At 43.0% G+C, this 27,208-nt stretch overlaps 1 protein-coding gene across 1 annotated transcript in view; it reads right to left on the reverse strand.

Moving 5' to 3' along the window:
• LOC135526149 (ALK tyrosine kinase receptor-like) overlaps positions 1–27,208 on the reverse strand; it is a 759,574-nt gene that overhangs the window by 385,312 nt on the left and 347,054 nt on the right. Inside the window, 1 exon segment of the mRNA XM_064954281.1 lies at positions 2,536–2,740. Within this exon segment, the coding sequence (XP_064810353.1) occupies positions 2,536–2,740 (205 nt within the window).

The following is a 27,208-nucleotide window of genomic DNA, read 5'->3' on the forward strand; positions in this document are numbered from 1 at the left end:
ATGATCTGTGTGTGGTAACGTTCTCAGAATGCCATTATGCATGGCTAGTTAAAGCCTAATGTTCGCTACCATATAATCTATTTGGTTAACTTTAGATAGCTATGACTATCGGTTTGTAATGCTGGTACTCTATGGATTAGGATTATGGTTCATTGTTTAGCTAGCATGTCTAAACAAAAATATCTCTGGCATTTTGTCTTTCAGCATCAGTAAAACACGCCTGACATTCCTCCACCAGTCATACAAGGAGAATGGTCTCATGCCCCATCAAAAAGAGACCTAGCACAATCAAGCAAATGCAACAGCGCAGTCATCTACATGCACCATTTCTTCACCAACTACAGAGTTGGGGAAACACATGTGGACCTGAATTGTGATAACTGCAGTGGCAAAAACAAGAACAAGTTTGTGTTCTGGTATTGTGCCTGGCAGACCATGCACAATCTCCTCCACGGTCTGGACATTCACTTCCTGATCACAGGCCACAGCAAGTTTACCCCCGGCTGGTGCTACGGCCTCATCAAGCAGTGCTTCAGAAAGACCAGAGTCAACACTTTGTCTGAGATTGCTGGTGTTGTGAAGGACAGCACTGTGACAGGGGGTCAACATCCCACAGCTGGTTTGACTGGAGGATGGTACAGTGCTGGTGGAAAGCTATGGCTGGCAACACCTGACTCCATACTTCAGGCTGCTGCGACAGATCAAGCAGTACCAGCACTTCAGGTGAAAATAATGTATGGCATTTTATGAGGTTATTCTTCTTATCTAAACTTGGGAGGTGAATTGATGTTGTGCAGGGTTGTAGTGTCTTAATTGTTTGTTGTTGTTATTCCGTTTTACAGCTTCGATGTTCTGGAGCCTGGTGTTGTCACCAAGGAGCGACATACAGTCGTGTATGACATACCATTTTGAAGCTCTGAGTCTCTACTTTTATCCAATGTAAAAAACTCAACATATAAGATCCATTTGAGCCTGTCAGTCACAAATGTGCTCACTCATCAGGACACTGTTGTTCAGAGGAGCTAGCCATCAACACAGCTAGCACAATCATTTCAAACAGAAGCTGTAAAGACTGCAAACTAGCTGCACTTAATTTTGTTTGACTTTTTTCCAATTGACATTTCTTTGTATATATCAATCAAAATGATGCCAGCGGATTCATGATTTCCACTAGCTGCGAAATGCTGCCCGTCTCTCGTCTCCCGACACGTTCATTACTATGAGACAGCTGTAGATCTCATTTTAATATTGTTGCAAATGTCGGAGAGACCGACAGCAAGGATTATACAAATCTCCACTTTTGAAAATGAAATGTTAGTCTAAAAGAAATGAGAAGATGCTTTTTATTGTGGATATCAAGTTTATAAATTGCCTGGCTAGGCTGATGAGAGAGTGGATTGAGCAGTCAGATGGAACAGAGTAAATAGGCATTTTAACGTCATAGCCGATGGTAACTTGTGGAATAGACACCGGCTGGAATGCAGTTTTAACCAATCAGCATTCAGGATTATACCCACCTGTTGTATACTTAGGTGGTAGTGAATTATGTAGTTACATGTAACAAGGTTACATAATAGGATGCATTGCTAACATTATGCTACATTGGAGACTGCAAAAATGTTATTACAGAACATTAGTTACATTTGAAACAAGACATCTTGTAATTACATATACATAATCATTAATTACATATGTGGAATACCCTCAGACAAGCTGATTTGTAATTAGATATCCTTGTTCCACTTGTGTACATGATTACATACTATTTACATAGTACATAGTAGTAATTACATATAACTACTATGTTATAAATAAATACTATTTAGTTACTGATTAATGTACTGGTCAAGTGTTACCAATATGGTAATTTGGACACTGCCATATGCAATAAAAGGACCCCATTTGACCATGCTGTTTACACCTTCTGTATCCTGTGCATGTGGCACAAACTTAGATTTTATTTGTTGTCGTGTGTGTTTACCAGAGCTGGCAATATGAATAACATGACCTGCACCAAAGTCAGATTAGGATATAGGCCAAGGACTAGATAACGAGTATTTTTACCTGTAGTACTTCCTTATTGTAGGCTACTACTTTTACAACGTTTAGGTGTGACACCTTTGGTTGTTTACTACACTGCTCACTCTGTTTAGCACATGTTCTCACATGTGAATTCTTAAAGAGATGGGTTGGGCTAAGGCTTAAGAGGGTGTGAACAATACTGAATGGGTGTAAACAAAGAACAGCTCTCTAGTAGGTGTACCAAAACATTCAAGGGCCATTTTCTTAAGTGGGGTTATCAACTTTCAAAGCAGAATTACTCCCCCACTGTTCCTCAACTGCAGCGCATGATATACAATTTTTGGGGGCGTAGTGCAACCACTTCCTATATGCTCCTGGAGGGAGTTTTATCCCCTGTTCTGACACTCACTTTCTGTGCAATATCCATCTCATCTATTGTTATACTTGATCTGTCAATGCAAGTAAAATTCTCTTTGAATACAGAAAACTAAAAAAAAGTGTAGTTCTGCTTACCCTGTGATGGGCGGCAGCATGTCAGTGGACAAGAGGGCTAGCGGATTTTTGTCCCTCTCAATGAGCCACACCGTGTACCGTCCGCTCTGCAGGGGGTGCAGGAACACGGCCATGTCCATCCCACAGGGGTCCCAACCTCCCCACAGCCAGGGGCTCAGGACCCATGGACCTGCCAAGGCAGAGCCATTCACCCACAGGAACTGACCTGAAAAGGAGAAAGAGACGTTATCTCTTTCATTTGTCATTTGGTCATCTGTTACTTCCAATCCTTCAGCATTGATTTGATGTTTTTATTGTTTTGCTTTGTATGTCTCTTTCATGCCAATATAGCTCGAACTTGAGAGAAATCCTAGCCTCTACCCGCTAGACACTTCTGTAGATATGAAACTATTGCTTAGGTGGACGCAATATGGCAAAATCTCCACCAGCCAGGGGACAATATGGAACTACTACTCTGCCTATATTATTTCAGATCAACAAGAAATGCCTAGGGGAAAGGGCTATTGGGTAGTTTCTGGAGAGTATGAAGCAGGGTGGAGTGATTATTAGTGTTATTATTAAAAAGTGCATCTTAAATGTCAGCGTTATGGGTAGAGAGGCAACAAAATGATCCACGTGAACGCCACATGATATGCCAATCACTGACAGGTTTGCCATAATGGAGTGTTATTGATTCAGTGATGTAACGAGAGCCCACGAGGGGACCACGCACCCTTCGGTGTGGTTGATGGATTACAGATATCCCCACATTCCAGACCAAGATTTACAGTTCTGTGACGGCAACCTCCTTTACAAGCAATCATAAGAACAAACAAACGACTCTTCCTTTCGCCTTTTATGACTCTGAATGGCCCTGAGGGGGGTCAGCAGACATAACATATGCCTTTGGCAAGTCAGCAGACCGTCTTGTGATCTACATGTGTTACTGGGTAAATGACCAGCCAGGCTTTTCAGTACTGGGGATTTGTATCCCAAGAGGAGAGAAGAAGTCAGGATTTTCCACTCTTTGTAAAAAAAAATGTGCCGATAGCACAAAGGACATTTAAACTTGTTTTCTGGACAATGTATCAGACCAAAGAAACTCATGACATGTTGATACTTGAAGCATACTGTGAACATTTTCCTAACCTTTCCTATATCATTAAAAAGGGTTTAATTGGTATTTGCTGTATTATCAAATGTATGAATTTGACCAAATGCATGTTTAGTACCTACAGGCTACGTATTTCATCTTGCAGACAGTTAAACTGTTTTCTGTACGAGTAGAAACATTCTCGGAGCACTTTTGAGGAAATCTTAAATTTAGCTCATGAACATACTGTGAGTATCACTATAAATTACAGGACTTGCAAACATGTCAGATCAAGTTTCTTCATAGTGTGACCACGCCAAGTTGAACTGAGTGATCAAATCTCCTTGGAAACCAAACACCGATCGACTTTTCTTATCCTACTCAGACGGAAGAAATCATCCCTGAGGGGATCCTGTGTGATGAGCTGACTGAGTTCGCAATCCATCCGGGCTGGGACCTGAAGGAGGGATTCATTGCATGGAAGCTGCTCTAATAGACTTCACTGAGGACTGGGAGAGAGGAACTGGGAATCACTCCTTCGGCTGTGAATTACTCCAGACCACTGGCTTCAGCTCCACTGGTGAGAGAGACTCGGACAACCATCCTCTATCCAATCCTAACAGAATCTCACAGAGGGAACAAGATACAAGTGATTGGCTTTGTTACATTATTCATATCCAATGAAAGTGGCATTGTGTGTCTAAGGTGGTAGAAGTCATTGAGTAATTGTAAGACGGCAGGTCTAATCTACAAGCCCTTGGTCAATACTGTCCCGGCATTGTTTATATTTGACTGCTAATTGAAGCGCTATAATTTTGTGGTTGTGAACACCTGTGTTGTTGTAGTCTCTAACATTTTATTTTTCAATGACTATGATCATATTCTCAAAGCCCTGTGTATGTATTATTTTATTTGGCTGAGATTAGTAAGGGAGCCATTCATATTGACCTGCGGAGACACTGCCCAACTCATTTAGGCTAGTAAATCAAACCTTAATGAATTTGTGGCACTGAGTTGATTTGCGAGTGATTAGGTTCTTGAGGTTCCGGAGCTTGACGACTGTTCAGAATGAGTATATAAAGTAAGGTGACTGTTGATTAAGACTATTGATGATATAGGATTAATGGTATAACGGTTAATGATTATCAGTAGTTGAGTCAATACGATTATTTTGGATAGGATAACCAAATTAAATCAGATAAATCAGACCAATTAATTATTCCAGTAATTAATCAAGAAATTATCTTGAATATTAATTAGCCAAAAGTCAGTGACACTTTAAGTTGCCCCTATTACTATGTAACTACACTGTAATAACCGTATGGACACAGGATCTGGTATGCCATTGAGTGCTATCAGTTATTACACAATTGGAACAAGGAAAGTGTAATTACACAACCACTTGCTGAAGATAATTACACGTGTAATTAATGTTTTAAACATTCTTGTTCCAATATACAACTAATGTTTTGTAATTACACGTTTGAAAGTCACCTGTTAAATAACCCAAAATTTGTTACATGTTACGACAAGGTGCCACTACCATCGAATCCACATATCAGGGTTGATAAATAGGCTAGGACTGAGTAACAACAATTGTAACAAGGCACACCCGGTCATGTACCTACCCAGGAGCCCCAACTTAATGTAAAGTGAAACCCAGTAGGGTATAACCTTTCTTGGGGCTAGGCATCCCGCTAGCGGGACAACTTCCGGAGAAACTGGAGGGCGCACAATTCATAGAAATAATCATAAAAATGATGGATATTTAGGTACATACATGTGTCATATCGGTTGAAAGCTTAAATTCTTGTTAATCTAACTGCTCTGTCTGATTTACATTAGCTATTACGGCGAAAGCATGCCATGCGATGCGTCCCACATCAAAATATGACTTTGTAGTTACAATGTAACAACCTTTGCAAAAAGGAAAAAGGAGACAGGAGAACATTTTTCAGTTACATTTCTTTAATGCATATGGCAAAGCATCAAATTCAAACCATTCCAGACTCAAAGCAATAACTATTAGTAAAACATACTCACTAGTTAGTAAAATGTACTAACACAGGGTGGTAAAAGCTAGCTAGATAGAGTTCCCCAATTTTTCACTCATGAAGCAAGAGCTGAGCACTGCTAAGCACTGGCACAATGTCAGCACATTTTCCAACTTGGTCAATAAACTTACTGTGAAACATGGGGGTGGAAACATCATGCTTTTGGGCTGTTTTTCTGCAAAGGGACCAGGACGACTGATCCGTGTACAGGAAAGAATGAATGGGACCATGTATCGTGAGATTTTGACTGAAAACCTCCTTCCATCAGCAAGGGCATTGAAGATAAAACGTGGCTGGGTCTTTCAGCATGACAATCATCCCAAACGCACCGCCCGGGCAACGAAGGAGTGGCTTCGTAAGAAGCATTTCAAGGTCCTGGAGTGGCCTAGCCAGTCTCCAGATCTCAACCCCATAGAAAATGTTTGGAGGGAGTTGAAAGTCCGTGTTGCCCAGCAACAGCCCCAAAACATCACTGCTCTAGAGGAGATCTGCATGGAGGAATGGGCCAAAATACCAGCAACAGTGTGTGAAAACCTTGTGAAGACTTACAGAAAACGTTTGACCTCTGTCATTGCCAACAAAGGGTATATAACAAAGTATTGAGATAAACTTTTGTTCTTGACCAAATACTTATTTTCCACCATAATTTGCAAATAAATTCATAAAAAATCCTACAATGTTATTTTCTGGATTTTTTTCCTCATTTTGTCTGTCATAGTTGAAGTGTACATATGATGAAAATTACAGGCCTCTCTCATCTTTTTAAGTGGGAGAACTTGCACAATTGGTGGCTGACTAAATACTTTTTTGCCCCACTGTATACACATATATATATATGGTATGGTGTAGAATGTAAGCAAACCCATACATCTCAACACAGCCAGCATGTTTCCTCCAATCATTCTACATTAGAGGGAGCATGGTCTACCAGCTGCTGCTATTTGAGGCAGGCCCACAACAATGGCCAAAGTGAAATGGAACAGCACTTCATGTTCCCTGTACTCTGTTTATTATACCTGTTGATATATGTGAAACTATTCTAACTGAAAATTGTCTTTCACAGTGGCACTGACTCCGACTGGGAGCCCCCATTGCCAACTTGTCCATCCCTTTTTTCCAGCTGTACCCCTGCTGTCTCTGGCTCCACACCTCCCGGGCCATCTCGAAGTGTGAAGGCACTGACAAAGAAGCGGAGGAGGGGAAGTGTGCCACCCGCTAACAGAGGGACAGAAGGGCGTTGGCACACCGTCCTAGAAGATGATGTGGAGCCACCCCAACCAACTTTTAGGCCGAAAAGGAAGCCAGGACATCAGGTGAACCCGACCACAACTTACACCCTCCTTCAGCTTTTTCAGCTGTTTTTCACACAATCTGTTGTAGATTCGCTCGTGTCTAACACAAATAAGTATGGGGAGAGGAAGCAAACAGGCAAAAAGGTAGCATGGAAGCATATCAATGTCAGACTTTTTCTGCTACCTTTCACTGGTCATCTACATGGGGCTGGTGAGGATGAAATGCCTGAAGGACTACTGGAAAACGTCATCTCTCAACCATCTGTCTTTTCCCATGACTGTTATGTCCTGCAAAAGGTTTCTGGTTCTCTCACAGGCGCTTCATATCAGTGACCCAAAGGTTGATCAAGAGAATGAGAAGAGAGGCAGAGCAACGTTTAATAGACTATGCAAAATCCAACCTCTCTACCACAGCATTGTTGAGGCCTGCAAGACGTACTTTCAGCCAGCCCAGAACGTGTCAATCGATGAGAGGTTGGTAGCCTCAAAGGCCAGAATTGGCCTCAAACAATACATGAGAAACAAACCAACCAAGTGGGGTTACAAGATGTTTGTGCCTACACATGCAATTGCTTTGTCTATGAGGGGAAGAACAGTTTTGCTACCGGTAAGGGACTTAGCTATGACTCTGTAATGGAGTTATTGGATTTTCAACTGCTAGGGATGGGCTACAAACTGTTTGTGGATAACTTCTGCACAAGCCCTACCCTGTTTGCAGACCTAAGGAAGCTGGATGTGTGGCCTTGTGGCACCATACGTAACAACAGGGTGGGCTTTCCGAAGACGAAGGTGAACAACATGCCTAAGCGGGCTGAGCGGGGGACCATGCGATGGATCCGTGAAGATGGCCTGCTTTTTGTAAAGTGGATGGATACCAGAGAGGTGGTGATGTGCACAACAATCCACAAGTCATTCAATGGGGATCATGTTGTCAGGCGTGTGAAGGACGGTGCCGGGGTTATGGACCACCAAAAATGTCCCCATTCCAACTGCAGTAAAGGATTACAACAAGAGCATGGGAGGTGTGGACCTGTCAGATGCGCTGATAGGCTATTACAATGTTCTACGTAAGACAATGAAATGGCACAAGACCTATCAGTTCATTGAATGCATTCAACCTACACAAGGAAATGGCTGAGCTGTGGAAAGCCCTTCCTCTCACAGAAAGCCTTCAGAGAGCAGCTCATAAAGGAGCTTGCTGGCTACAGCACCACTGCACCAAGCCCTGTCCCTTCTGCTCCTGCCACAAGTGTTCATCTGCCCAAATATATTTGTGCAGGCATGGATGTGCCTAAGGGCCAAAAGGGCACAGCATGGAGGCGTTGCTGTGTTGTTTACAAGATGAAGTACCCTATCACATGCACCACCACATGCTCGGTGACACTCTGCTTTACATCAGAAAGAGACTGCTATGGCATCTGGAATCAGCAGCAAAATATTGTGTAGAGCTTTGGCAATGTGGGTGGGGTTATATGGCAAAGTGCAGCCTTCAGTTTGTTATATCTGGAATACTTTTCCTGTCTTATCCGGTGTCTTGTGTGAATTTAAGTCTGTTCTCACTTTTTCTCCTTCTTTCTCTCGGAGGACCTGAGCCCTTGGACTATGCTTCAGGACTACCTGCCATGATGACTCCTTGCTGTCCCCAGTCCAACCGGCCTTGCTGCTGTTCAAGTTTCATATGTACAGCCTGCGGCTACGGAACCCTAAACTGTTCATTTTTACTCTTGAGGTGCTGTCCTGTTGCACCATCTACAACCACTGTGATCTTCACCCGGCACAGCCAGAAGAGGACTGGCCACCCCTCATAGCCTGGTTAATCTCCTGGTTTCTTCTAGGTTTTTGCCTTTCTAGGGGTTTTTTCCTAGCCACCGTGCTTCCATATACATATATTTGATTTGATAGAGGACTGAGGGTCTTCCAAATATTGAAAGTGTGTAAATACAGTGCCTTGCGAAAGTATTTGGCCACCTTGAACTTTGCGACCTTTTGCCACATTTCAGGCTTCAAACATAAAGATATAAAACTGTATTTTTTTGTGAAGAATCAACAACAAGTGGGACACAATCATGCTACATATGCAAGACCTCAATACTTGAGACATCTGTGGCATTGTGTTGTGTGACAACTGCACATTTTAGAGTGGCCTTTTATTGTCCCTAGCACAAGGTGCACATGTGTAATGCTGTTTAATCAGCCTTTTGATATGCCACACCTGTTTTCTTGGCAAGGGAGAAATGCTGACCAACAGGGATGTACTTGTGAAAGTATTCACCCCCTGTCACGGCCGTTGGTGGAAAAAGGTGAGGACCAAAGCGCAGCGTGGTATGTGTTCAAGATGTTAATATTTAATGAATCAAACTGAACACTGAAATACAAAACAACAAAGTGAACAAACGAAACCGAAACAGTTCTGTCTGGTGCAGCATACAAACACTCAACAGAAAACAATCACCCACAACTCAAGCCTGAAAACAAGCTACCTAAGTATGGTTCTCAATCAGGGACAACGATTGACAGCTGCCTCTGATTGAGAACCATACCAGGCCAAACACAGAAATCCCAAATCATAGAAAAAAGAACATAGACTCCAGCTTCGTCAAGTTGGGTGGGTTCCGCTGGTGTACAGCAATCTTTGTAAGTCATACCACAGATTGTCAATTGAATTGATGTCTGGGCTTTTGGATATTTCAAACTTTTTTAACAAATCAAAAACTGAAAAATTGGGCGTGCAAAATTATTCAGCCCCTTTACTTTCAGTGCAGCAAACTCTCTCCAGAAGTTCAGTGAGGATCTTTGAATGATCCAATGTTGACCTAAATGACTAATGATGATAAATACAATCCACCTGTGTGTAATCAAGTCTTCGTATAAATGCACCTGCACTGTGATAGTCTCAGAGGTCCGTTAAAAGCGCAGAGAGCATCATGAAGAACAAGGAACACACCAGGCAGGTCCGAGATACTGTTGTGAAGAAGCTTAAAGCCGGATTTGGATACAGAAAGATTTCCCAAACTTTAAACAGTTTCCCAATCCATGCCGATGAAAAACATCCCCACAGCATTAAGCTGCCACCACCAGTGATATCAGGGTGATGAGAGGTCTTGAGTTTGGCCCAGACATAGCGTTTTCCTTGATGGCCAAAAAGCAAAATTTTAGTCTAATCTGACCAGAGTACCTTCTTCCATATGTTTAGGGGAGTCTCCAACATTGCTTTTGGCGAACACCATACGTGTTTGCTTATTTTCTTCTTCAAAACTTCTTAAGGCTATGGGGGAGTATCCTGAATTTCCGGCTGACTGACGTGCCCAAAGTAAACTGCCTATTACTCAGGATCAGAAGTTAGGATATGCATATGGTAGCATTGGATAGAACTCTCTCTGAAGTTTCTAAATCTGTTAAAATAATGTCTGTGAGTATAACAGAACTGATCTGTCAGGCAAAAACCCAAGGAGGGTTTTGTTTGGAGGTCACAGGCCTTTTCAATGTAAGCCTATGGGATATACAAAAAATATCTCCCAGATTGCAGTTCCTATGGCTTTCACTAGATGTCAACAGTTTTTATACAGGGTTTCAGGCTTGTTTCTTGAACAACGAACAAATAGTTGTAGTTTATCCAAGGGGTTCTAATCAGGAAAGGTAGGCTTTTGGCATGCGTGAATGAATTATTTTCCTTTTCTACTGAACACCATTCTTTCCGTCTGAAATAATATTATTTATTTACATATTTGGGTACCTAACGATTGATTAGAAACATTGTTTGACTAGTTTGGACGAAGGTTACTGGTAGGTTTTTGGATTTCTTTGTATGCATGTTGAAGGAGTGGATTACTGAAATCAATGGCGCCAACTAAACTGACTTTTTTATTGAACAAAATGAACATTCATTGTGTAGCTGGGACCCTTGGGATTGCAAACAGAGGAAGATCTTCAAAGGTAAGTGATTTATTTTATCGCTATTTGTGGTTTTTGTGAAGCCTGTGCTGGTTGAAAAAGTATTTTAATGTGGGGCGCTGTCCTCAGGTAATCACATGGTATGCTTTCGCCGTAAAGCCTTTGTGAAATCTGACAAAGCGTTTAGATTAACACGAAGTTAAGCTTTTTAATGATGTAAGACACTTGTATGTTCATGAATGTTAAATATTATGATTTTGTCATTTGAATTCGGCACCATCCAATTTCACCGGATGTTGTCGAATTTGATCCCACTACCGGGATACGATCCCTAAGAGTTAAGCAATTACTTTTTTCTGGCCACTCTTCCATAAAGCCCAGCTCTGTGGAGTGTATGGCTTAAAGTGGTCCTATGGACAGATACTCCAATCTCCGATGTGGAGCTTTGCTGCTCCTTCAGGGTTTTATTTGGTCTCTTTGTTGCCTCTCTGATTAATGGCCTACTTGCATGGTCTGTAAGTTTTGACAGGTTTGTTGTTGTGCCACATTCTTTCCATTTTTTTTACAATGGATTTAACGGTGCTCTGTGGGATGTTCAAAGATTTTGATATTTTTTATAACCCAACCCTGATCTGTACTTCTTAGAGTTATTTATAACTTGTCAGAAATGTCCAGATCAGAGCCCATGTCAGCTAATAACTTTTTGTTTTGTGTTTTTAGCCCATAGATATTGTTGTAATTATTTTCTCACTCAAATATCACATGAATACACATTAGACATGGCAAAATATATAGCATTGCAAGAAAATGTGTTTTAAAACTACACCATTTCCTTTGCACTCCATGTCAAAATGTGTAGAATTGCAGGAAATGAGCTTTAAACCTGCAAAATGATCTATACCAACAAGAGGGGTGTGAACAGTTTGTGTCATGAACAGTGCCGTTGCCCGTAGAAATAGAAGTGGTGTGCAGGATGTTCCCCAATGCTGGAAGGGGGCCCTGAGTAGAAAGGTTTGGGAACACCTGCTCTAGAGTTCCATAGCCCAGCTGTCACGCCCTAACCATGGAAAGCTGTTTATTCTTTATGTTGCCTGGGCGTGATAGTGACGAGAGTGGGTCATCTAGGTGTATTGTATTTCTATGGTGGCCTGATATGGTTCCCAATCAGAGGCAGCTGTTTATCGTTGTCTCTGATTGGGGATCACATTTAGGTAGCCATTTTCCCCATTGTCAGTTGTGGGATCTTGTCTACAGTAAGTTACGATGACAGTGACAGAAGATCCCATCTAATACAGGCCAAGCAGCGTTGCCACGAGGAATGGACATGGGAGGAAATCCTGGATGGAGAAGTACCCTGGATGCAGGCCGGAGAGTATCGCTGTCCAAGGGAGCAGTCGGAAGCACGTGAGGAAGCCCCAAAAAGTTTTTGGGGGGCACATGAGGAGATTGGCGGAGTCAGGTTTTAGACCTGAGCCAACTCTCCGTGCTTACCGTGGGGAGCTCGTGACCGGTCAGGCAACGTGTTATGCTGTGATGCGCGCGGGGTCTCCAGTGTGCATTCACAGCCCTGTTCCAGCTCCCCATGCAAGAGTGGGGCATGCAAGAGTGGGCATTCAGTTGCCGTGGAAGAGTGGGCATTCAGCCAGGACGGATTGTGCCGGCTCAGTGCTCCTGGTCTCCTGCACTTCTCCTCGGTCCAGGATATCCTGTGCCGGTTCTACGCACTGTGTCACAAGTGCGCCTTCACAGCCCAGTGTGTCCTGTGCCAGCTTCAGGCTGGAGTGAGCATCCAGTCAGGAAGGGTTCTGCCAGCTCTGCACTCTACACCTCCAGTGCGCCTCCACAGTTAGGTTCCTCCTCCCCGCACTCGCCCTGAGGTGCGTGTCATCAGCCCGGTACCACCAGTGCCGGCACCATGCATCAGGCCTCCAGTGCGCCTGCACAGTCAAGAGCTTCTGGCGACATTTCCCAGTCCAGAGCTTCCGGTGACAGTTCCCAGTCCAGAGCTTCTGGCGACAGTTCCCAGTCCAGAGCATCATGCGACAGTTCCCAGTCCATAGCTTCAGGCGACAGGTTTCCAGTCCAGAGCTTCCGGTGACTTTTCACAGTCCGGCACCTCCAACGACGGTCTGCGGTCCGGAACCACCAGCGACGGTTGGCGGTCCGGAGCCTCCAGCGACGGTCGGCGGTCCAGAGCCTTCAGCAGGGGTTCTCAGGACAGAGCCTCCTGCGACGATATACAGTCTGGTTCCTCCGGCAACGATCCATGGTCCGGTGCCTCCAGAAATTACGTATCTGCGAGCGCAGTGTGTACTCTGCCCTGCACCGGAGCCGCCCCAGAATGCGGATGCCCACCCGGACCCTCCCCTATTGAGGTTTTGCGGTCAGAGTCCTCACCTTTGGGGGGGGGGTACTGTCACGCCCTGACCATGGAAAGCTGTTTATTCTCTATGTCGGGGAAACACTTTGGAAGTGTATGCGCTCTCGTCGAAGAGAGACAACATAAATTGTCCGCAACAGTGAAATGGGCAATTTCTATGTGAATTACTGAGGAGGCAGAAAACTGAACAAATAAAACTTCTTAAAAAATGATTTAAATTGGCAAGTTGAACATAGGCTATAGATAATTAGCAGGCAGCTTGCCTTGGTTTGAGGGCAGCACAGGTTAACTGTCCTACCCAGGAACAAGCAACTTAATGTAAAGTGAAACCCAGAAGGGTATAACCTTTATAATTACTATGTAGTAACCACTGTAGTTACATGTAACAAGGTCAGATTTTGATTTGGTTTATTAACATAGAAATTCATAGGTGACTTTCAAATGTGTAATTACAAAACAGTTACATGGGGGAACAAGACAATATCTAATAACATCAGTAATTACACATGTGGAATAACCTTCAGCAAGTGGATGTGTAATTACACATTCCTTGTTCCAATTGTGTAATAACTGATAGAGAGGTACAATGTTATTACCATTGATTTACATAGTAATTAGGGGCAGCTTAATGTAAGAGTTTACGACTCAGTTATTGGTACTGCAAATAGTCGATAGGACAAGACAAACCTGCTAAGGGATGGACTGGGACCAGATATCGGACTGGCATTTCTAACATACCAGCCCATTGTTTTCCTTGAGTCCCCCACACTGGCCTATTTTTTTTTAAACCTTGAAACCCACGTTATTATCCAAAAATAATTTTTATTATTTTCAAAAACAAAACAGGCCTACTGGTCTAAAGATAGACCAGCTTATCTGACATTTGCCATAAATGCCCTGTGGCCAGTCTGTCTGACCATGCTGATTTTCTAGTTCAAATGTAGGATAATAATTCAGGCTCCATCTCCATCACTATAATATTGTTAATTAGCCAAATAAATCATGTTTTGATTTATTGATACACAATTATGGTGCAATCACCTCTTGAGATAACATTTAATCTATATCCTTTATAGAAGTAGTAAAAACTACAAAGCCACAACATACCTAAGATAATATAGCAAGAACCATACCATTAAATATAGCTCTCTATACGAATGATCTGCAAGTAAAGTAGACTATCAAAACATGAATGCAGGACATATCCTATGTTCTGGGGCTGAAATGTTCTTAGATCAAAACTGGAATCATAGAGAGATATACCCATGAAACAACTTCCGTAGACTTCTTAAGGTTTTCTATTCAACATGAGAATTGGAGGTTACTTAAGGTCAGCTTTTTCAAAGTGAGACAAGTAAATGCGTTAGCAAAGACTGAATTAGACTGAGTATTATCACTTGAAAAGCTGTAATTTATAACCAATAAAATTCAAATCGCATGCCAGATGCAAAAGCCTACTGTGATGTAAAGTTTAATTTCCGCTGGCAAAGACCAACAGTATAAAGACACAATGAACTCTTGACATTGAAATGCACATTTTTAGATATGAGTGTGGCATGGCTGAGATATGAAAACAATGTCAAAGGGCCATTCATCTGGATATTACGGTGTCCATAAAAGGACAGCCTCCGGCTATTGCCTTTTACAAGAAGAAGACCTATCGCTCAAACTCAATCAACGCCATGACTAAGGAAAAACAGTTAAATGAAAACATTAAAATGAATTTAAAAAAACAGAGGCTCTATATCAAAGCGGTGTCTACAGGCTGTGATATGAAGTCCCCACTCTCCAACAGACTCATTGAGCTCATTCAATCAGGTAGTTCACCGGAAACAGCAGCGGGGTGAAAACTACAAAGGCTTTCTTTACCACTTTTTAAAGGAGAAAAATCCTATTTAATGCAGTAATAAAATGTCAGGGTGAGGGAGAGAGAGGAAACTGATATTTTTTTTAAACGTGTTTTTCATTATTCCGAGTGAAATCCAACAAGGAATTAATGTGACATCATTTTTTATTTATTTTGTTTTCCACAGAAGTGACGATGGAGCAGGAAACTTGCTCGGCTCTTGGATTTACAGATCTGAGAAAGCTGTCGTGAATTTATGACTTTGACAATTGTCGTTTTTCAGGTAGTTTTATTATTTTTACATTTCCAGCGAGCATTTAATACTTGCTTGGCAAAGACATTGTAATATATCAGCTTCTGTGGTATCAAATCCACCACACTAACTAGTATATGGACTGAACTGTGTGTCACTTGTGCACTCCCTCAACCACACATGGACACCATGTGAGAAATGCTGTTACAGAAACATATGGAGAAGTGGATGGTGATGAATTGGAGACCTGAAGGATCTGATGTGATGTAAGGATGGGTGGGATTAGCATGTACTGTCAATCAAAGTGTTATTCAAACCAATGAAAAACTTTGATGTGGAGCGCTCAGTGTCTCTAAATGGTCACACTGTTTAGTGACTGACAAGGCCTGATATTCCTACACTTAACATATTGCAGAGGTTTCTCTCCTTTCATCATTGCTGTGACAAGTTACGGTGCACTATGGGTATATATACTGCAGTTGTATTTTTGAATCCATTTGTATAGGCTATGAATTTTACTGTGGATAAATGACTTAATTAGCTGATTTTCTATGGCACACTTTTTATCTGCCTCTGGAGCTTACCACAAGAACATGATGACATTACCCAGAGGGCCAATGAGAACTGCAATGTCAACACATGGACATTCAGTCCCAAATCAATTAAAATACAGAGACTGAATTAAATTAGGCCTGAGCACAGTAGCGTAGCAACCAGTACCTTCAAAGTGTGTATTTGTTTCTGTACCATCTTGTACCTTTTTAAAGACAGCTTTTTCCATTCCTATTATCCCTTTTGAAGGTGACCATTGTCTCCCAAAGGCTGTCGGGGACCATGGTGAATTCGGAGGCCCTCAATTTATGGTGCTCCTGCTAAGCCTTGTTTGTTTTTCTCTTCTGATGTGCATGATGTATAATACTCAGCGGCTCCCAACAACTTGGAGCCTCTGAGTATTAGGCTCTGAGTTTTCCAAAAAGTTTTGGAAAGCATCATCCAGGTGTTTTCCTCATGGAGATGCTGAAAAATACCTGCTCAATACAATTATTGGCAGGTCACAGCTTTCACAACAAACTACAAAGTCGAAAACTAGAATTCCATTAGCGGATTTCTGCAACTTTCTCGCAGTGCTCTTGGCATTGGCAAGACTTGCCTTTTTTCTGGTAATAATATTCCCTCCCTAAGCCTTATATAAAAACGATTTTTGGCTTATTCCAAAGTTGCAGCAACAGGAATGTTTGAACAAACACTTTTGTTCATGGAAAATGGGAAAGCTTATGTTTGACATTTGTTATTTGATAAAGGTGGGTATTTACTTAAGCAGTTGGGGTATAGTCAATTGCTTGAGTTGCTTACCCAACAGCTTCTTTGCCCACCTCTTCGTTCAAGTTTGAGTTCTGCTGTGCTCAGCCAGACTCATAACACCAGATTGTAGCTCAAAATGGCTGTCAGATAAACAGGATGAACCAGCTTGATTGCTGTGTTCGCCATTCTGTTTACTGCACATATCAGTTAGTGAAATTAAACAGCATGCAGCAATCAGGCTGGTTCCACCATTGCTAGCTGTCAGATCCAGTCCTAACCAAAGTACTCAAAGTGCCTATTGATATTTACAATTCTGTTTGAAATTTTAGCTTTTACATCATAAAACAAAGCACCAACTTTTGTCTGGTCTTGCTGCAACAAGTCCACAATTTCCTTAAAGGTTTAAGAGGAAAACATTTTGTGGAAACAAATTAAATTCTCACAATTCTCTTGCTAGAGGGGAACATGTCAATGTCCACAGATTTGTACTCCATTTGCCACACAAGCTAAATTGGGTCATTTTGCCACAGTTAATGGACTTTGTTGAAGGCTTATTTAGTTCTAGAAAGAAGACTTCTCATATTCAACAGTGGTTATGGTGTATTACATGGATATTGTCCCCTGAAGCAAGTTCGCCTAACCCCAGAAGACAGTGCAGGGAATTAACATCCAACGAGATAGCCACATCCCAAATAATTTACAACAAGCTAGTAAACACTTATCCTACAGTTTTCCTGTAATGTTACTGATTCAAATCAAATAAAGCTCTTCTTGACAGCGCACCAAATCATTCCAATTTTTCTCAAGCACAGCATTGACTGAGATTATACCTGCATCCCAAATGGCACCCTCTATTCCCTTTATAGTCCACTACTTTGGATCAATATATAATCCCAGTCGAAGGCTGAAGGGAAGGCTGAATGTAAATGTAGTTTTTCAAAAGACAATGCATTTTCCTTTTGAATGATCATGGGTTTTGACTATTCATAACATTTCGTAGTGCAAATTACAGTGCATTATTGGAGTGCAGAAAATAGATTTTTCTGAAAGCTTTTTAACACAGAGAAGCAAAGAAGCTGACTTGTTTCTCTCTCTAAATCTTGGCAAGCATATTGTGGCAATAATTTTGCCATGATACAATATGAATTGAAAAGCCAGTTGTTCCACAGCACGTTGTCACTGTTGTCACTCAGCCGAATCTCGAGAACCTGCTCTGTTTGCTTATTATTATTTTCTCTATTTTGAGTGACAGCTGTAACCTTCAACCTGTATTCATCCTTGTGGATGTAAGCCTCATGGCCTTGTAAGCCTCATGGCCAGCTGTTTTATGCACTAGTTACTTTCACATTGATGTTGATATAGGTGGAGTGTCCAATAGGCTAAGAGAAGATCAAATTCCCCTAAAGTAAATTGAATTAGCCAAAATGATATGCATAATTACTTGTGCCTATACAGACATGAATAAAATAATTCTATATACTACACCAGAGAGCATGATTTGGCCACAGATGAGCATTAGCTTCATGATAAATTTGCTGTGTTGCTCTCAATTTGGGCAGCAAATACAGTGGCAAGTATGTGAACCCTTTGGAATGACCTGGATTTCTGCATAATTGGTCATCAAATTTGACCTGATCTTCATCTAAGTCACAACAATAGAAAAACAGTGTGCTTAAACTAATAACACACATATTATTGTATTTTTCTTGTCTATATTGAACACATTGTTTGAACAGTGTGGGTTGGACAAAGTAAGTGAACCCCTAGGCTAATGACTTCTCCAAAAGCTGATTGGATGCAGGAGTCAGCGATCCTTGAGTCCAATCAACAAAAAACACTCACAGAATTTGAGTTTGCTATTCACAAGAAGCATTGCCTGATGTGAAACATGCCTTGAACAAAAGAGATCTCAGAAGACCTAAGATTAAGAAATGTTGACTTGCTGGAAAGGTGACAAAAGTATATCTAAAAACCTTGATGTTTATCAGTCCACGGTAAGACAAATTGTCTAGAAATTGAGAAAGTACAGCACTGTTGTTACTCTCCCAAGGAGTGGCCGTCCTGCAAAGATGACTGCAAGAGCACAGCGCAGAATGCTCAATGAGGTTAAAAAGAATCCTAGAGTGTCAGTTAAAGACTTACAGAAATCTTTGGAACATGCTAATGTCTCTGTTGACGAGTCTACGATACGTAAAACACTAAACAAGAATTATGTTCATGGGAGGACACCACGGAAGAAGCCACTGCTGTCCAAAAAAATATGTTTGCAAAAGAGCACCTGGATGTTCCACAGCGCTACTGCCAAAATATTCTGTGGACAGATTAAACTACAGTTGAGTTGTTTGGAAGGAACACAACACTATGTGTGGAGAAAAAAGGCACAGCACACAACATCAAAACCTCATCCCAACTGTAAAGTATGGTGAAGGGAGATCATAGTTTGGGGCTGCTTTGCTGCCTCAGGGCCAGGACAGCTTGCTATCATCGGTGGAAAAATTAATTCCCAAGTTTATCCAGACATTTTGCAGGAGAATGTAAGGCTATTTGTCCTTCAATTGAAGCTCAACATAATTTGGGTGATGCAACGGGACGACGACCCAAACCACAAAAGGTAAATCAACAGCAAAAGGGCTTCAACAGAAGAAAATGCGTCTTATGGAGTGGCTCAGTCAAAGTCCTGACCTCAATCCGATTGAGATGCTGTGGCATGTACTCGAGCAGTTCACACCAGACATCCCAAGAATATGGCTGAACTAAAACAGTTTTGTGAAGAGGAATGGTTCAAAATTCCTCCTGACCGTTGTGCTGGTCTGATTCGCAACTACAGAAAACATTTGGTTGAGGTTATTGCTGCCAAAGGATGGTCAACCAGTTATTAAATCCAAGGGTTCACATACCTTGTCCACCATGCACTGTGAATGTTTACACTGTGTGTTCAATAAAGACATGAAAACATATAATTGTGTTATTAGTTTAAGCAGACTGTGTGGTGCAGCTGTAGAACTTTGTGAGGATCTGAGGACCCATGCCAAATCTTTTCAGTCGCCTGAGGGGGAAGAGGGGTTGTTGTGCCCTCTTCACGACTGTGTTGGTTTGGACCATGATAGATCCTTAGTTATGTGGTCACAGAGGAACTTGATGCTCTCGACCCGCCGATGTGAATGTGGGTGTGATCGGCCCTCGATTTCCTGTAGTCCATGATCAGCTCTTTTGTGTTGCTGACGTTGAGGGAGAGGTTATTGTCCTAGATTGCCTCATCTGTGGGTTAAGGCATTATGCAAATTGCCGTGGGTCTAAGGTATCTGGGATGATTGTGTTGAGGTAAGAAATTGCCAGCCTTTCAAGGTTTCAGATGTGAGTACTATGGGGCTATAGTCATTTAGACAGGTTGGTGTTCTTGGGCACAGGGCCAATAGTGGTCTGCTTGAAACATGTAGGTATAACAGACTGGGTCAGGGAAAAGTTGAAAATGTCAGTGAAGACACTTACCAACTTGTCAGCGCATGCTCTGAGTACAGATCCTGATAATCCGTTTTGCCCTGCGGCCTTGTGAATGTTCACTTTTTTAACGGTCTTACTCATATCGGCTTAGGTCGTCCGGAACAGCTGGTGCTCTCATGCATGGTTCAGTGCCGCTTGCCTCAAAGCAAGCATAGAAGGCATTTAGCTTGTCTTGACCTTTTTTAGGGGGGGGGTTCCCGAACTTGAGACTCACAAGCCACCTATGGATGATGGTTATATGTGAGCTACTCAAAGCCTGACTATGGGGTCAGTACAGCTCAGCTAACTAGTGGTAGCCTAGCCGGAGAGCACTTTTGCTGAAAAATCTCCCATGGTCCTAGTTGCTCCTTTAAGTCGCTCAATATAAGAGCGTCTGCTAAATTACAAAAATGTTAATGTACCGAGAAGCACAACCAGTCATTCTAGCTAGAGAGGGCACGGTTAAGCTAAATGAGGGGATAATGTTGGAGGTAAAAGGGCTAACAGAAAGAGCTAGCTCTAAGTGTGTACTGGGCGACGCTATCTGTGGTGTTGGTCCTGGCGTTAGCTAGTCAAAATTAGCACCCTGGGCCAATCGCCTAAATATTGCTAGTACAATGCAAACAGAAGACAAAGTGATTGTCATAGGTGAGGTATCTGGTTAGTTTTGCCTATTAACGTTAGTGTGGCGTAGGCAAAGGGACTCACCCTGTGCAGAGGTAAAAGTAGCCATAGCTCCAGTATGGAGACCCGGGCTATGAATGTGCTGTTTGATGTTTAGCTGTGTAGCTAGCTAGTCCTGTCATAGCTAGCTAGCATTCACCCAGTGGGTCAGTATTCTAGTTACAGCAAGAACACTGCTCGGGTGCCTGGCGTGGGCCTCCCTGGCAAGGGGAAGCGGTACTCTGGAGAGTGAGCTTTACAAGCCTGTCGTAAACTGCACGCAGTGAACCAGAGAGATCCGCAAGTTGGAGTTTCTCTACAAGCTAGATGGCTCTCACAACCGCAGGACCTGAAGGTAGGACTGGTCAGCCTAGCCAGCGAGGGCGCTGGTAAGCTAGATGGAGAAAATAATACTGCTGTGCAGGTAGAGAGAGAGCAACGGAGCTAGTTCTAGTTGTGTGCTTCACCGATCCTTAGCTGTGTAGCCAGCTACTCTTGGTGTTTAGCTAGCTATCATTACCCTCAAAGGTTAGTAACCTAGCTATAGCAAGCACACTGCTAGCTGAAAATAATGTGCATTCTTTGTTAGTGAGCTAGATTAGCTTAGAGTATGGCATCTTCAATGTCTCTTTCCTTTCTTCCATCTAGGTGGGAAGAAGCGGCACGAAGCAGGTAGCTACAGTACCCGTCAAAAGTTGACACACCTACTCATTCAAGGGTTTTTCTTAATTTTGACTATTTTCTACATTGTAGAATAATAGTGAAGACATCCAAACTATGAAATAACACATATGGAATCATGTAGTAAACCAAAATGTTTTAGATTCTTCAAAGTAGCCACCCTTTGCCTCGATGACAGCTTTGCACACAGAGGTAGTCCCTGGAATGCTTTTCCAACAGTCTTGAAGGAGTTCCCACATATGCTAAGCACTTGTTGGCTGCTTTTCGTTCCTCTGCAGTCCAACTCATCTCAATTGGGTTGAGGTCAGGTGATTGTGGAGACCAGTTTACCAGATGCAGCACTCGATCACTCTCCTTGGTCAAATAGCCCTTACACAGTTTGAAGGTTCCACTGGGCCGTTTATTTTGTGTCTCAGTGCACCCATTGTTATGCATCAAGCTCAAATATGATAATTGCTCAATTTTCCTTGGTAAAGGTTATATCATACTACTGTTTTTATGGGGGATTATCTCTTGTGTTTGTTCGTGGTGGATCAACCATGTTAAATAACACCTGTGTAAGAAAGAGTACACAGCACATTCCCACCTACAGTAGGTCTAACGTCAAAGGTCAAATATCGTTAAAGTTGTTCTCCTTAAGCATATGAAAGATAGAACAGCCGGCGGAATTCAAATGCAATGTATGATGAATACTATGAAAAAAATAAGTGCTGGAAGTTCAGAAGTTGTTTAGGATTTACTGAGGTAGAAAAGGGGGGAAGAAAGTTACAGGTATAGAACATAAGGGAGTTTTCTAATACAGCCCAATGATCCGTACATTAACTGATTTCATTTTCATTACTTCAATTCATGCCTGTGAGGTGGAAAGGAAGGGGTTAGAGACTATTAACGTGTAAAAGCAGCAAATAAAAGCAAACATGACAGAGATTTTTAAAGAGGGTTAGCGGGAGCAGCATTTACCTGAGGGAGCTAGCGCCGGACTAGCTGACAACCCACGGAGGCAAGCGTCATCGCCGTTTCCTTCCTTCACTTAATGCCGTGAGAGATGCCACATAGGCTGTCGACAGTGCCAGGCCTGTACGTTAATAAGCTGTGCACTCGGGCCAGGAAATGGGGAGAAAAGGACCAAGGAGAGGCTTATTTTTGTATTCATTTTCTTTAGCGACAGCCTGCAAAAAAATCTACAATATTTGTTTTACCTGGCCTAGGTTTGGCTGAGATTATCCAAGTGCGTATCCTAAAAACATTGCGCAAAACTACGAGTTTGAGCTGAGAATGGAAAACATTAAATGAGCTCATATCACTTCCCTATCCTTCTAAAGTCAGACCGAAACCGAAATAGAAAGTAATGTAAACGTTAGGTTATGTCCTGGGAATGCTCTTTGTTTGCCAGGGAGGCTTATTAATCATGGAATGATTTCATTTTACTTATTTTATCAAAGCAATGTTTTTTAATCTCTTTGATGAGTATGCTGTGTACGGTAATGTTACACAGTTCCTCCCTATTCTATAGGAGCTAATCAAAAGACAATTCCCAACATTTTGCAGGTGACAACTTAATCAAAGTGCAACACAACTTTAAAGGAACATCATAGCACAATCTATGGGGGACTAGCTTCTGTTTCAAATTTTGCCTAAATGTTCTTTGGGATGTAGTGGGACTCGCGAAGGAGAAGTGGGAGTGGCTCAACTCAAACAGGCGCTGGGAAAGGGGGAAGCAGGCACAAGATCCAAAAACACGGAAATATATATAGAATTGAAGACACCTTGGCCTTTGTAGTTGAGACAAAAAGGAATGAATCCATAAAATAAGTGGAGCCGGAAACACACAGGAGGGCCCTGGCAAACTCCTCACGGCGACAGATACCGGCCAAGGAACGCCGGCACTGTCATTTAATGGAAATAGGAGAGGAGAAGGAGGAGGGAGAATGTGGGGAGATGGTACCCCTGGGAATGGCATTTGGAATCATGTGGAGCGTATCCCTGGAGGCAGGGATATCTACCTGATTTAAGTTACATTAGGAAAAGACACAAAGGTAATAACTCCATTAGTGGACTCGCTCCTTTGTCTTCCTCTCTCCCTTGCCCTACACATACAGACACACACACATGCAACCTCTTTGGATTCTCTCAAATTCCATCCACTCCTACTCTCTTTTTCCTCACATACACGTATACACACCATCTCCAGAATCTATATAAACCCATCTACTCACTGTCTCACACACACACACACACACACACACACACACACACACACACACACACACACACACACACACACACACACACACACACACACACACACACACACACACACACACACACGCTCTCCAGAAGCTTTCTGATCCATCCATTTGATCTCTCAATCTCCCTCTCTTTCTACCCCCAGCATATTTTCTGTCATCGCTTGATGACATATTGAGGAATTGTACGATGAATACCATTAATATTGCACTGAAGATGCAACAAGACATCAATTATTTACCTATGTGCTTTGAAACTCCCATCATGAACTGTGCATCACGTTTATGTTATATTTCTCTTCAGTAGAGTAGATTTGCAGTGTGCAAATGAGTGCACACATGTGAACTGTGAACAATGATTGTGCATGTGTGTTGATCCTGTTTGTGCTTCCCTGCTTATATACCTTTGTGTTTCTTCTATTTTAATGTCTATGTGTTGCGACTCAAGTATGGGTTTGCAAAATTCCAGTAACTTTCCCTAAATTCTCAGCTTTTCCAGAGATCCCAATGGGAAGATTACCAGAATCAGGAAGTATTACATTCTCCAACCAGGATTTCTGGAAAATCTGGGAATTTTGGGGAAGTGACCAGAATTAGAATCAAGACAGGGTAGCGAGGGGAGTTGGGCAGGGAAGTCAGCTGAGGTAAGGCCTTGATGGATCACTTTCCAGAGGGGCGTCAGCCACTCTCCCCTGCGAACACAGCCTAATGGTAGAGAGCCTCCCAAGGCTAGGCTAAGCTAAGCCAGTGTGCCAGAGCCGGTACCAGTCAACCCACGGGGGTATATGGAATGTGGGGGTAGGGAGTGTGTTTGCGAGTCTCACACACAGTAATTACGACACACACACATACACACAAAGTTATTGTGGCTAGGTGTCAGTCGGCAGACACAGAGGGTTTTGGTAGTGTGTATGTGTGGTAATATATGTGTACCCTCCCACACAATGTAGCACCCAGAGGGTATATGGTAGGGTGTTTGTATGTGTGAGCATGTGTACTCCCCTATTACCTCACTTATATGTCTATCAAGTGCATCTGCATGTGTTTCTCTCTACCACCTATGTGCCTCACACCGCCTCTATTCTTGTTTACCAATTTATCAGCATGCTTGCTCAACAATCATCTAATTGAACAAACTTGACCAATTCAACCTTATAAAATGCAGAGCACCACGTGACCCCCTGTCAGTAGCACATTCTGTCCTCCGGCAGACAAGACGCCAGGGCATTCACAGAGACAGTGGGAGACTGCTGAAATCTCGCAGTGCCATGCCTTGGCTGCTTAGGAGCTATTACCATGGGCTCCTCAGTCAAGCTCAACTGGACTCTGTTTATTATCAGATGGCAGCCTTCGTTTCCACTGCTGTGGGACACACATGCAGAAAGTAAACACTCACGGTTGACAGCAATAACAGAGGGGCACAGGCTGCACTGCTTCACCTTTCAAGGGGAGGGAGGACAGCTATAGGGGAGGAAGGAAGGTTTATGTGTGCTGTTTGATGGAGCCTCATGGGCATAATAATTGGGATTAATTAGGGATGTGTGGCATATGCACAAAACCCACAGTCAAATGTGAAGGCACAAACACACACACACATCTATCCCCCCCACACACACAAAGCATGGTAACAAAACCAACAAGAATGGTATCCTACAGGGAGGCTGCAAACAACAGCTGAAAAAAATCAATACCAAGTCAGCTGCTTGGCTTTTGTTATCAGAAGGCACAGCTGGCTTCAACACATGTTAGAGACTGCCGAATATTAACACAAAAACCTGAAATTCAACGTTGTTCATATTTGGAAATAAACACTTAACTATAGACTGGAAAAAACACTGTTTCCGTTCTTCCATGGCATGTGAAATAAACTGTTTGTTTTCTACAATATTAACACTATCATTCTTAGAAATAAGGGTACGGTTAGGGTACAACGTGTTTTTTGGGTTACAAACAGATAGGTACACAATTATCTCACATGATACTGTTCGGTACCTTTTAGGGTGCATGTACGGATAATCGACACAGAACAAAAATATGAACGCAACATGTAAAGTGTTGGTCCCATGTTTCATGAGCTGAAATAAAAGATCCCAGAAATTGCCCATATACGCACAAAAAGCTTATTTCTCTCAAATGCTGTGCACAAACGTGTTTACAGTGCCTTGCAAAAGTATTCATCCCATTTATCCTATTTTGTTGCATTACAACTGTCACATTCTAACCTTAGTGCCTTTGTTTTGTCTTAGTTTTAGTACGGTCAGGGCGTGAGTTGGGGTGGGCAGTCTATGTTCCTTTTTCTATGATTTGGGATTTCTGTGTTTGGCCTGGTATGGTTCTCAATCAGTTCTCAATCAGAGCTGTCAATCGTTGTTCCTGATTGAGAACCATACTTAGGTAGCCTGTTTTCACCCTTGAGTTGTGGGTGATTATTTTCCGTTTCAGTGTTTGCACCATTTGGGACTGTTTCGGTTTTCATGTTGATTCTCTTGTTTTTTTGTATTTTGTATTCAGTCTCATTAAATTATATTATGGATACATACCACGCTCCGCTTTGGTCCTTCGTCCACCAACAACGGCCGTTACAGAATCACCCACCACAACCTGACCAAACAGCGTGGTACCCAGGAGCAGCGGGTTCAAGACTCCTGGACTTGGGAGGAGATTGTGGATGGTTAAGGGACCCTGGGTACAGCCGGGAGAATATTGCCGCCCCAAGGCCGAGCTGGAGGCAGCGAAAGCCGAGAGGCGGCATTACGAGGAGCTAGCACGGCAGTGCGGCTGGGACGAGAGGCAGCCCCACAAATTTCTTGGGGGGTGGCACACGGGTAGTGTGGCTAAGTCAGGTAGGAGACTTGTGCCAATTCCCCGTGCTTACCGTGGACAGCGCCTCGTATCGGCCGGGCTAGAGTGGGCATCGAGCCAGGTGCCTTGAAGCCGGCTTAGCGCATCTGGTCTCTAGTGCATCTCCTTGGGCATGGGTACATGGCACCAGCCCTACGCATGTTGTCCCCGGTTCGCCAGCACAGCCCAGTGCGGTCTATTCCACCTCGCAGCACTGGCCTGGCTACGGGGAGCATCCAGCCAGGTAGTGTTGTGCAGGCTCGGTGCTCGAGCTCTCCAGTGCGCCTCCACGATCCAGTCTATCCAGTGCCTCCTCCACGCACCAGCCCTCCGGTGGCAGCCCCCCGCACCAGGCTGTCTCTCCGTCTCCTCCCTACAGAGTCTCGCCTGTCCTGAGCTGCCAGAGTCGCCCGTCTGTCCCTGAGCTGCCAGAGTCGCCCATCTGTCCTGAGCTGCCAGAGACGCCCGTCTGTCCTGTGCTGCCAGAGTCGCCCGCCTGTCCTGTGCTGCCAGAGCCGCCGGTCAGTCAGGAGCCACATGTCAGTCATGAGCTGCCAGAGCCGTCCGTTACTCAGATGCTCCCGGAATCGAACTTCACTTCGGACCTGCCGGATTCGCCCTTCACTCCGGAGCTGTCGGAGTCTCCCACCTGTCCGGTGCTGCCGGAATCTC

Source organism: Oncorhynchus masou, chromosome 32 (assembly GCF_036934945.1).
Source record: "Oncorhynchus masou masou isolate Uvic2021 chromosome 32, UVic_Omas_1.1, whole genome shotgun sequence".
NCBI lineage: Eukaryota > Metazoa > Chordata > Actinopteri > Salmoniformes > Salmonidae > Oncorhynchus > Oncorhynchus masou.